This window comes from Camellia sinensis, chromosome 4 (assembly GCF_055761805.1).
Source record: "Camellia sinensis isolate YWXY chromosome 4, ASM5576180v1, whole genome shotgun sequence".
NCBI lineage: Eukaryota > Viridiplantae > Streptophyta > Magnoliopsida > Ericales > Theaceae > Camellia > Camellia sinensis.
Genome location: NC_138964.1, coordinates 40,018,012 through 40,031,104, shown reverse-complemented (window position 1 = coordinate 40,031,104; position 13,093 = coordinate 40,018,012). Strand labels below are relative to the sequence as shown.

Here is a 13,093-nt window from a genome sequence, read left to right as displayed (position 1 = left end):
CAAACGTAATGCTCCAATGTGAAAACTATATATATATATATATATAATTCTTAGTGTACTTTTTCCAAGCGTAACACTTCAATCAGTGTAATTCCAAACGTAACACTCCAATATAATATACTCTAATGTAACACACAAAAATACTAAAAAAACTCCTTAGTGTATTTTTTTTTTTTTTCAAAAGTAACACCCAAGCTTGAAATTATACATTTGTTTAAAACTTACTAAGGAATATTTGTACTCCTTTTGGAATGATTTGAAGAATATCACATTCCTTTTTTATTTTTTATTTTTAGTGTTACATTAGAGTGTTATGTTTAGAAAAAATACACTTAGAATTTTTTTTTTTTGTATTACATTGGAGCATTATGTTTGGAAAAAGTAAACCAAAGAATTTTATTGTGTGTTATATTAAAGTGTTACACTACGGAATTTTTTTAAAGTGTTGTATTGAAGTGTTACGTTTATAAAAAGTATACTAAGGAGTTTTTTTGTGTGTTACATTAGAATGTTATGCTAAAGAGTTTTTGTGTGTTGTATTAGAGTGTTACACTAATGATTTTTTTTAGAGTATTATATTAGAGTGTTTTATTTGGAAAAAGTACATCAAGAAATTTTTTTGTATGTTACATTAAAGTGTTACACTAAGAAGTTTTTGTGTGTTACATTAGAGTGTTACATTAAGGAGTTTTGTTGTGTGTTATATTAGAGAGTTACGTTTGAAAAAAATACACTAAGGAGTTTTTTTTGTGTGTTACATTAGAGTGCTACAATAAGAAATTTTTGTGTGTGTTACTTTATAGTGTTATACTAAGAAATTTTTTTGGAGTGTTATATTGGAGTGTTGCGTTTGGGAAAACTATAGTAAGGGTTTTTTTTTATGTGTTACATTAGTATTACGTTTGGATGTTAATTAATGTTAATGTTATAATGTCAATGTTACAATAGGGACGAACACCACACAAAAAAAAAAAAAAAATGAACACCACACCAATAACATCACAAACGGAGTAACATCATCCACCTACAAATCACTCCACTATATCCCCACAAAAAAAAAAAAAAAAAATAGAAAAGTAAAAACCCACCTTATCCACGCACACCCAACATTAGGAAAAAATTCAAACAAAATCACACACAAGGACAAACAAGTAAACTTTCAAACCCCAAATCAAGGAAATACAACATACCCAAAATTAAAAAGACTAATTGGTTTGAATGAAAACTTCTAGGACTAAATGGAATAACTTTTTTTCAAATGGGATTTATGAGTGATTTTTTCATTTTTTTTTGGAGTTGCTATTTACACTCTATTTTGTTCCAAATGTATTTTTTTTTCCCCTTATCATATATAGTTACTATTGTCACTTTACATTACTTCAAATAAATTTCTTTTTTTATGTATAATAAAGATAATGAAAAGAGTGTCTTTGGAATAAAGTAGGATTTTTTTTTTTTTGGGAAATTATCAACACTGCTCTTGAGGTTTGACTAAAATATGGATTATTCCCTGAGGTTTGAAAAATTACAAATTGTCTCATGAGATTTATATTTGCATAACAAATAAGGGGGTAATTTGTTATGCAAATATAAACTTCAAGGGTCAATTTGTTATGCAAATATAAATCTCAATGGTCAATTTGTAATGCAAATATAAATTTCAAAGGACGGAATGTAATTTCTCAAATTTCATAGGTGAATCTGTATTTTAGTCAAATCTCGAGAAGTGTTGTTAATTTACCTTTTTTTTAAATAATAATAAATAAAAAAAAACTTAAAATGTGTCATTTGGAGAAAAAAGTCATTACGACGGTGGCACGCGACAACCCCTTTTCTCTTTGTTAGTTTAGTCACTACAATTAGGGATTAGGTTAACAACAATGATTCATCCCACTAAAAACATCACCACTAATAGCACTAATGCATTAAAAAAGTAAAAAAAAAAAAAAATACAACTCCAAGACCAAAGCATCACATCATTAATGGCGAGACTCACTGCCACCTAATTAGTGGGAGCACTAATTAGTGCTCCCAAGCATTTTTCTTAGGTTAATATACATTTATTTTGGTAGTTAACTCACAAGGTCTTCATTGAAGTAATAGAAAAGCTTGCGTCCGTTTGGTTGCATTTTGAATTATATTTTTTCAAAATTGAAAATCTAAAACTTATGTGATTTTCACAACATATATTTCAAAACTTTTTTTAAATTCAAATTTTAAAACAAAAACTTGTTTGATTAAGATTTTCACAAACACGTTTTCAAAACTCAATTGCCCAAGCACACAAACCTCAACTCAAAAACCCAGCCCAGTAGTAGTTTTTAATTTTAGGTGATTTTTATCATTTTTTTTCTCTAACACACACACACAAATAATAATAATAATAATAATTTGTGTATGTTAGCAAAATAATAATGCAAAAGAAATATTTTTCTGATTTTATATCTACTTAATTTACATGCATTTTTTATTATAAAATTACTTAACAACGAAAAACTAATGATGATTATAATTAAAATATAAGTTATTTTTTTGAGTATATTTTTTTTTAACCAACCAAAACAACAAATAGCAGAGAGAAAGCAACAATGGCGTCCTCCTCAACAGCAACCTTCTGTTTTGCTTTCAAAGTCTCATCCCCATTTGCTCGCTCTTCTATTACTAGTCTTCGTACCACTCCTACCATTGTTCGACTCTCACAATTCACCAAGAAATCCTCACTCAACCTCAGTTCCTCACACACCATATCTGGCTTCTCCCCAATCCTTCCTCGTCTCAGCTTTCCCACTCCAACCCCCCCATCTCTAACCGTCGTCTCTGCAAAAGGCTACAAAATGAAAACCCACAAGGTCTTTCTCTCTATCTCTGTGTGTTTTGTATGTAATTGAGGAATTGGGTACTTATTTGATATGTTTTTTGGGGTGTTTTTAGGCTTCGGCGAAGCGATTTCGAGTCACGGGTAGTGGGAAGATTATGAGGAGGAGAGCTGGGAAGCAGCATTTGCTTGGAAAGAAGAATACCAAGAGGAAATTGCGACTCTCCAAGATGGTTAGGGCTTTTTTTTTCCTCTTTTAACTCATTCTCAATCTCTTCTTTATGCATAATTTTATTGCTATTCGATTGTTTCACCCTTTTAGTTAGTAGTTATGTGTTAGAATAGGAGGTATTAATTGGGTTTTTATTTCATTCAATTTCTCTGTTTATATATATATATACACACACGTGTGCATTGTTGTCAAATCGCAAATTGAATCCTAAATTGTTTTGCCAAAATAGAGAATAGTGAACAGTGTTGAATCGTGATTCATAAGATTAATTTTATAAATCATAGTGTTTAAAATGATGTAAAAATAAATATAACTAATTGTTCTTTTCTATATGTCTTGATAGTTTGGTGAACACCATGTGATTTCATGCATTATGTAAGAGAAAACAAAAATAGAATATAACTGAATCGTAACAAATCATAGTGAATCGGAAATTGAATTGCACGATTCACTCAATTTCTGATGCAACATCACGATTCGAATCGTTTTTGTTAAAACTTATATTGAATCATATGAATCAAATTGTGAATCGTACAATTCTAACAACCATGCATGTATGTGTGTATATGATAAGTAAAGATCAATATTAGTTCTTTAGATATGATTAGGCTTGGAAGATGAAAGCTAAAATCCATTGGTACGATTGACATTCATTCGATCATAATTTGTTATGAAGTTTGAAGTTTTCTAAGGAATCCAATATTGGATAGCGATTTCAAGATTTCAACCTTGAAGTTTATTTATTCAGCTGTTACTTTGGGGCCTATTTAGATAGTACTGGGCCAAATGATCTATTTTGTGTACCAACTTGGTTGAGTTTTAATTAATGAATTTTGGAAGCCTCTTGTGTTAGAGATAAAGCTGAATTTGGATTGGTATTCTCATGATAATGGCTACCAGATTGATAATAGAATGACTTGTCTATCCTTAAGCTGAAGGCCTTAAGCTAGTTACTTCTGATGAATCAATAAGGTTATGATGAGGCTGATCCATGGCAAAGAAAGGGCTATTATAGGCAGGCCTTGTAAGGCTGATTATGTTCCTCTGCAAGGAAGCTTCATGGGGATTTGTAGCAGTCAATATTTATATGTTTCGGTGCAACAACTAAGGAATTCTTAAACCTAGAAGCAAGCAGAAGTTGATATTGCTCTTTTGCTCTGTTGTTTATTTTATTTTCTTTAAGAGACTTCTTATCTCCTTTTTACCTTTCTTTCCTTCAATTTTCTTTTAGATAAATTAGCCACATTGTGAAAACCTTGAGCAGGCTGCATGTACTTACTAGCAGTGAGGAAACATAGGGTGTTATGATTGAAAAATTACTGCTTCTTAAGGAAAAAAGACTTGGAAAGGTGCTGAATGATGAATTTGGTGTTAGAATCTAAATGGATTTTTGGTATTACATATCAAAGATACCAGATTAGTTGTGTAAACTTCTATTGACAAAGTACGAAATAGATGGAGGCATAATACACATGCAAAAATGGAAATATTTTTCAATAAGTACTGGTGGGTATGGATATAATGTAATTTTACGAGTGTACCACCTTGACAAAGTTTTGATATTTTATTTTGGAAATATTTCTTCTTCTCCTTTACTTTTCTTCTAGTGCTGCATCACATCATAGTTGTCAAATCGTGAATCGAAATGACCTTGTACCGAATCATGAATCGAATCGAATCGTGGATCATAAAGATTTTGTCACTTTTTATAAATTACTTAGAAAAATATATCTACACACTTATATGTTAAATATATCTTATAAATATAAAATATTTAGACTTAAATCAATAAACATGGTGTTTTGAATGATAAGCACGTGGCCTACTAGGTAAGAAGTTAACACATGTTTCCATGTAAGATCACCATCATACTTTTTTCTTTTTTTTAGATATTGCTTATCAACCATTCTTAATAAAAAAAAGTAAACAAAAGCAAACTCTCAATTTCTAAATAATAATAACTTAAAACACCATATTGATATTTCATAAGCGTATATCCTTATTTTCTACTTCAATGTTACCTCACTCATATAATATTGAAGTACCTTTCTTTCAATAAAATAGCAATAGATAATTCATATTGCAAGTTACTTCTTTTTTTTTTTTTTCTTTTGATCAACAACAAACAAGAATATATTAAGGCACAAAGCCAAAGAGAGGAGGATGAGGCATCCTTAGAAAATACACTATAATTTCTTTTAATAAAAATAAAAAAAAAAATGAGAAGAAAAGTTAAAAACATATTGTGTCTGACTCACTCAATTTGATTTGATCCCATTGAAAACTCCGTCATCTCCAAAATAACAATATGTTTTATGCTAGTTATTTTTGTACTAAACACTATTAGAAGTTGTATTATGCCATTTTAACTTTAAAAAAATAAAATAAATAAAAAAATAGAGAAAAAAGGAATCAAAATATGACAATCATGATAGTTTTAAGAATTGCATGTGTCGTAAAAATTGAATCAAATCGTGAATCAATAGTGAATCGTGTGATTCACTAGAGATTCACATCAAAATAGACTCACTCATAGATCTGTATCGATTTTGCAAAAAAATGCAAATAAAATCATGAATCGTAAAATTCTCATAACAAAGCATCACATGTTGATGTTGACAAGGCAACTTCATGACAATTAGCTTTAAGGAAGATTGTCTGTGGTGATCATGGTGAGAGTTCTCTCAAGTATTGATTATTTTGTCCACTTGTTATTGTAGACGATGAAGGGGTTTATGTGGCTCATTTCAAACCCAAGGCCTGACTTCTTACCTTTGGAATCTAAGCCTTAGCAGAAATTTAGATTGTGTTTGGTTGGAGGATTTGATGAGAGAAATGGAAAGAGAAAGGGAAAGGGAAATAGAATGAGAAAGAGAAGGAATTGATAGGACTCAAATTCCAAGCTATGTTTGGTTGAGTTAAGAATTTGAGAAAAAAGAGGCTAAGTGAACCAAAAGACAAAAAAGTGGGATTGCATTTTCCTCTCATTTTCATTTTCCCTGTGTTTTCCATGCTAACCAAACAAAAAGTGAGATTGTATTTCCTTTTCTCTTTCTATTTCTCTCATTAAATCCTCCAAACAAACACAGCCTTAGGGGTCATTTGGCAATAGGCTAATTTAGCCAAAAGGTCAAAAAGTCACTTAAAAAAAAAAAAAAGCCAAAAAATCAAAAGGCCATACAAAAAAGCACGTTTTTTTCATAAAAAGCCATTCCCAAACACTTCATTTTTTTTCACCCATATTTCTGAAGAGCCACAAAAAAAACCACTTCCCAAACAAATTGAATATTATGATGTCATCGATATTTGTTCATTATGGATATAATGTAATTTTACGAGTGTACCACCTTGACAAAGTTTTGATATTTTATTTTGGAAATATTTCTTCTTCTCCTTTACTTTTCTTCTAGTGCTGCATCACATCATAGTTGTCAAATCGTGAATCGAAATGACCTTGTACCGAATCATGAATCGAATCGAATCGTGGATCATAAAGATTTTGTCACTTTTTATAAATTACTTAGAAAAATATATCTACACACTTATATGTTAAATATATCTTATAAATATAAAATATTTAGACTTAAATCAATAAACATGGTGTTTTGAATGATAAGCACGTGGCCTACTAGGTAAGAAGTTAACACATGTTTCCATGTAAGATCACCATCATACTTTTTTCTTTTTTTTAGATATTGCTTATCAACCATTCTTAATAAAAAAAAGTAAACAAAAGCAAACTCTCAATTTCTAAATAATAATAACTTAAAACACCATATTGATATTTCATAAGCGTATATCCTTATTTTCTACTTCAATGTTACCTCACCCATATAATATTGAAGTACCTTTCTTTCAATAAAATAGCAATAGATAATTCATATTGCAAGTTACTTCTTTTTTTTTTTTTTTCTTTTGATCAACAACAAACAAGAATATATTAAGGCACAAAGCCAAAGAGAGGAGGATGAGGCATCCTTAGAAAATACACTATAATTTCTTTTAATAAAAATAAAAAAAAATGAGAAGAAAAGTTAAAAACATATTGTGTCTGACTCACTCAATTTGATTTGATCCCATTGAAAACTCCGTCATCTCCAAAATAACAATATGTTTTATGCTAGTTATTTTTGTACTAAACACTATTAGAAGTTGTATTATGCCATTTTAACTTTAAAAAAATAAAATAAATAAAAAAAATAGAGAAAAAAGGAATCAAAATATGACAATCATGATAGTTTTAAGAATTGCATGTGTCGTAAAAATTGAATCAAATCGTGAATCAATAGTGAATCGTGTGATTCACTAGAGATTCACATCAAAATAGACTCACTCATAGATCTGTATCGATTTTGCAAAAAAATGCAAATAAAATCATGAATCGTAAAATTCTCATAACAAAGCATCACATGTTGATGTTGACAAGGCAACTTCATGACAATTAGCTTTAAGGAAGATTGTCTGTGGTGATCATGGTGAGAGTTCTCTCAAGTATTGATTATTTTGTCCACTTGTTATTGTAGACGATGAAGGGGTTTATGTGGCTCATTTCAAACCCAAGGCCTGACTTCTTACCTTTGGAATCTAAGCCTTAGCAGAAATTTAGATTGTGTTTGGTTGGAGGATTTGATGAGAGAAATGGAAAGAGAAAGGGAAAGGGAAATAGAATGAGAAAGAGAAGGAATTGATAGGACTCAAATTCCAAGCTATGTTTGGTTGAGTTAAGAATTTGAGAAAAAAGAGGCTAAGTGAACCAAAAGACAAAAAAGTGGGATTGCATTTTCCTCTCATTTTCATTTTCCCTGTGTTTTCCATGCTAACCAAACAAAAAGTGAGATTGTATTTCCTTTTCTCTTTCTATTTCTCTCATTAAATCCTCCAAACAAACACAGCCTTAGGGGTCATTTGGCAATAGGCTAATTTAGCCAAAAGGTCAAAAAGTCACTTAAAAAAAAAAAAAAGCCAAAAAATCAAAAGGCCATACAAAAAAGCACGTTTTTTTCATAAAAAGCCATTCCCAAACACTTCATTTTTTTTCACCCATATTTCTGAAGAGCCACAAAAAAAACCACTTCCCAAACAAATTGAATATTATGATGTCATCGATATTTGTTCATTATGGATATAATGTAATTTTACGAGTGTACCACCTTGACAAAGTTTTGATATTTTATTTTGGAAATATTTCTTCTTCTCCTTTACTTTTCTTCTAGTGCTGCATCACATCATAGTTGTCAAATCGTGAATCGAAATGACCTTGTACCGAATCATGAATCGAATCGAATCGTGGATCATAAAGATTTTGTCACTTTTTATAAATTACTTAGAAAAATATATCTACACACTTATATGTTAAATATATCTTATAAATATAAAATATTTAGACTTAAATCAATAAACATGGTGTTTTGAATGATAAGCACGTGGCCTACTAGGTAAGAAGTTAACACATGTTTCCATGTAAGATCACCATCATACTTTTTTCTTTTTTTTAGATATTGCTTATCAACCATTCTTAATAAAAAAAAGTAAACAAAAGCAAACTCTCAATTTCTAAATAATAATAACTTAAAACACCATATTGATATTTCATAAGCGTATATCCTTATTTTCTACTTCAATGTTACCTCACCCATATAATATTGAAGTACCTTTCTTTCAATAAAATAGCAATAGATAATTCATATTGCAAGTTACTTCTTTTTTTTTTTTTTTCTTTTGATCAACAACAAACAAGAATATATTAAGGCACAAAGCCAAAGAGAGGAGGATGAGGCATCCTTAGAAAATACACTATAATTTCTTTTAATAAAAATAAAAAAAAATGAGAAGAAAAGTTAAAAACATATTGTGTCTGACTCACTCAATTTGATTTGATCCCATTGAAAACTCCGTCATCTCCAAAATAACAATATGTTTTATGCTAGTTATTTTTGTACTAAACACTATTAGAAGTTGTATTATGCCATTTTAACTTTAAAAAAATAAAATAAATAAAAAAAATAGAGAAAAAAGGAATCAAAATATGACAATCATGATAGTTTTAAGAATTGCATGTGTCGTAAAAATTGAATCAAATCGTGAATCAATAGTGAATCGTGTGATTCACTAGAGATTCACATCAAAATAGACTCACTCATAGATCTGTATCGATTTTGCAAAAAAATGCAAATAAAATCATGAATCGTAAAATTCTCATAACAAAGCATCACATGTTGATGTTGACAAGGCAACTTCATGACAATTAGCTTTAAGGAAGATTGTCTGTGGTGATCATGGTGAGAGTTCTCTCAAGTATTGATTATTTTGTCCACTTGTTATTGTAGACGATGAAGGGGTTTATGTGGCTCATTTCAAACCCAAGGCCTGACTTCTTACCTTTGGAATCTAAGCCTTAGCAGAAATTTAGATTGTGTTTGGTTGGAGGATTTGATGAGAGAAATGGAAAGAGAAAGGGAAAGGGAAATAGAATGAGAAAGAGAAGGAATTGATAGGACTCAAATTCCAAGCTATGTTTGGTTGAGTTAAGAATTTGAGAAAAAAGAGGCTAAGTGAACCAAAAGACAAAAAAGTGGGATTGCATTTTCCTCTCATTTTCATTTTCCCTGTGTTTTCCATGCTAACCAAACAAAAAGTGAGATTGTATTTCCTTTTCTCTTTCTATTTCTCTCATTAAATCCTCCAAACAAACACAGCCTTAGGGGTCATTTGGCAATAGGCTAATTTAGCCAAAAGGTCAAAAAGTCACTTAAAAAAAAAAAAAAGCCAAAAAATCAAAAGGCCATACAAAAAAGCACGTTTTTTTCATAAAAAGCCATTCCCAAACACTTCATTTTTTTTCACCCATATTTCTGAAGAGCCACAAAAAAAACCACTTCCCAAACAAATTGAATATTATGATGTCATCGATATTTGTTCATTATGGATATAATGTAATTTTACGAGTGTACCACCTTGACAAAGTTTTGATATTTTATTTTGGAAATATTTCTTCTTCTCCTTTACTTTTCTTCTAGTGCTGCATCACATCATAGTTGTCAAATCGTGAATCGAAATGACCTTGTACCGAATCATGAATCGAATCGAATCGTGGATCATAAAGATTTTGTCACTTTTTATAAATTACTTAGAAAAATATATCTACACACTTATATGTTAAATATATCTTATAAATATAAAATATTTAGACTTAAATCAATAAACATGGTGTTTTGAATGATAAGCACGTGGCCTACTAGGTAAGAAGTTAACACATGTTTCCATGTAAGATCACCATCATACTTTTTTCTTTTTTTTAGATATTGCTTATCAACCATTCTTAATAAAAAAAAGTAAACAAAAGCAAACTCTCAATTTCTAAATAATAATAACTTAAAACACCATATTGATATTTCATAAGCGTATATCCTTATTTTCTACTTCAATGTTACCTCACCCATATAATATTGAAGTACCTTTCTTTCAATAAAATAGCAATAGATAATTCATATTGCAAGTTACTTCTTTTTTTTTTTTTTTCTTTTGATCAACAACAAACAAGAATATATTAAGGCACAAAGCCAAAGAGAGGAGGATGAGGCATCCTTAGAAAATACACTATAATTTCTTTTAATAAAAATAAAAAAAAATGAGAAGAAAAGTTAAAAACATATTGTGTCTGACTCACTCAATTTGATTTGATCCCATTGAAAACTCCGTCATCTCCAAAATAACAATATGTTTTATGCTAGTTATTTTTGTACTAAACACTATTAGAAGTTGTATTATGCCATTTTAACTTTAAAAAAATAAAATAAATAAAAAAAATAGAGAAAAAAGGAATCAAAATATGACAATCATGATAGTTTTAAGAATTGCATGTGTCGTAAAAATTGAATCAAATCGTGAATCAATAGTGAATCGTGTGATTCACTAGAGATTCACATCAAAATAGACTCACTCATAGATCTGTATCGATTTTGCAAAAAAATGCAAATAAAATCATGAATCGTAAAATTCTCATAACAAAGCATCACATGTTGATGTTGACAAGGCAACTTCATGACAATTAGCTTTAAGGAAGATTGTCTGTGGTGATCATGGTGAGAGTTCTCTCAAGTATTGATTATTTTGTCCACTTGTTATTGTAGACGATGAAGGGGTTTATGTGGCTCATTTCAAACCCAAGGCCTGACTTCTTACCTTTGGAATCTAAGCCTTAGCAGAAATTTAGATTGTGTTTGGTTGGAGGATTTGATGAGAGAAATGGAAAGAGAAAGGGAAAGGGAAATAGAATGAGAAAGAGAAGGAATTGATAGGACTCAAATTCCAAGCTATGTTTGGTTGAGTTAAGAATTTGAGAAAAAAGAGGCTAAGTGAACCAAAAGACAAAAAAGTGGGATTGCATTTTCCTCTCATTTTCATTTTCCCTGTGTTTTCCATGATAACCAAACAAAAAGTGAGATTGTATTTCCTTTTCTCTTTCTATTTCTCTCATTAAATCCTCCAAACAAACACAGCCTTAGGGGTCATTTGGCAATAGGCTAATTTAGCCAAAAGGTCAAAAAGTCACTTAAAAAAAAAAAAAAAAGCCAAAAAATCAAAAGGCCATTCAAAAAAGCACGTTTTTTTCATAAAAAGCCATTCCCAAACACTTCATTTTTTTTCACCCATATTTCTGAAGAGCCACAAAAAAAACCACTTCCCAAACAAATTGAATATTATGATGTCATCGATATTTGTTCATTTTTAGATTCCCCCCCCCCCCCCTCCAACCCCAACTCTTTTAAAGTTTTGGCTAGTAAATTTACTTGGATAGAAGATGGTGGTTGTTGGATACAAGTAGCCTTTCTCTGCAATGAGAGAGAGCTTGGACCTTGAAAATTTAATGAGTAACATTTACCCAAATGAATGATGTTATGATATCTAGGGAAATGAACTAGTTGCCCATGTGTCATGAAAAACAAAATGAACACATTTTAAATGATCATTGCTAATATATATATATATATATATATATCAGTGACTGGTTGATATTGCCATTGATCTGGAATCACAGTTTTTGATATTTTGATAGAGAATTGTTTACAAGTAAGAAAAATAAATTCAAAAGAATAGAACATATGCTGATATCAATACGTTGATCCTTCAGTTATTTCTCAGTTTTGATTGAATTTTGTTCTCTTACAGCTACAAGTTAACCGCAGTGACTATGACAATGTCATTGGTGCCTTGCCATATCTGAAGGTAAATCGTCAAAATTAGAGGTGATGTTTCAATTGTTTTGGAAGATGATTTCTCCCGTTTTGTGTAAACTATAAAGGAATCTATTAATGGTTCAAGTTCTTCTAATCAACTTGTGTAATGAAATTTTTTAACCTTGAAGTTCAAATTCAATTTTATTGAGTAAACGGAAATGCAGTCATAGGATGGACACAACACACACAATATGATGAAGTTGGTTTTCATGGGGATTGAGTTTTGCACAGCTTTGTTCCTTGCAGCTTTCAAGCACTGGTAACTTTAGTTTTCTTGGCACTGCATTCTGGTGTTTTTATTTATTTATTGTGTAGCATGCCAAGACTAGTTAAATTAAAGGGTCTACTTAAATTTGCATCAATATTGGTTTCAGTTAATTGATGTTTATTTTTTTATCAACCATTAGCAAGTAAGTAGACCATCGATAATTGGTATTTTTGGGCAAAAGTTCGATGGCTCTTTAAACCACTGCCATGTGGTAGCAACTGTTAGGTTTTATCTATAATGGGTTTGCTTGATTAACCATTTCCTCTCTGTAGAGGCCTAAATTTGAAATATTTGTTATCCTCGCACAACTCCATGGTCATGAATGTCTATCCCATCGCCTTTTGCCTCATGATCTTGCATCATATTTCTCAAACATTTATTTTTGCAATTTTTCTTTTTGGAAAAATTAGGACCATAGTTCTTGTAGGTTTTCTTTTGTGTCAATTTAGTTTTTGTAGTTCTAATTACATCAATTTTACCTTTGAATTTTTCACATTTTGTCAATTTAGCCCAATTGATAATGGCTCTTCATAAACTACACT

General features: G+C 30.3%; 1 protein-coding gene across 3 annotated transcripts; it reads left to right on the top strand.

Moving 5' to 3' along the window:
- The first annotated feature begins 2,538 nt into the window (after positions 1–2,538).
- LOC145824576 (large ribosomal subunit protein bL35c-like) lies at positions 2,539–12,436 on the top strand. 3 transcript variants are annotated; one of them, XM_082924652.1, is made up of 4 exons: positions 2,560–2,849; positions 2,932–3,048; positions 11,177–11,214; positions 12,216–12,436. In XM_082924652.1, the coding sequence occupies exons 1-4, from the start codon at positions 2,589–2,591 to the stop codon at positions 12,268–12,270; spliced, it is 471 nt and encodes a 156-aa protein (XP_082780778.1). In that variant the 5' UTR covers positions 2,560–2,588; the 3' UTR covers positions 12,271–12,436. The 3 variants fall into 3 exon arrangements, with proteins under 3 accessions (XP_082780779.1, XP_082780778.1, XP_082780780.1); XM_082924653.1 differs by lacking the exon at positions 11,177–11,214 and having other exon boundaries at positions 2,539–2,849; XM_082924654.1 differs by lacking the exons at positions 11,177–11,214; positions 12,216–12,436 and adding an exon at positions 5,768–5,854.
- The last annotated feature ends 657 nt before the right edge of the window (positions 12,437–13,093 follow it).

Excerpts from the sequence above, each read along its gene's own strand:
- LOC145824576 (XM_082924652.1), top strand. The coding sequence starts at position 2,589 with ATGGCGTCCTCCTCAACAGCAACCTTCTGTTTTGCTTTCAAAGTCTCA. Across the intron at positions 2,850-2,931 it reads ACAAAATGAAAACCCACAAG|GCTTCGGCGAAGCGATTTCG; the intron begins GTCTTTCTCTCT and ends GGGTGTTTTTAG. Across the intron at positions 3,049-11,176 it reads AATTGCGACTCTCCAAGATG|ACGATGAAGGGGTTTATGTG; the intron begins GTTAGGGCTTTT and ends TTGTTATTGTAG.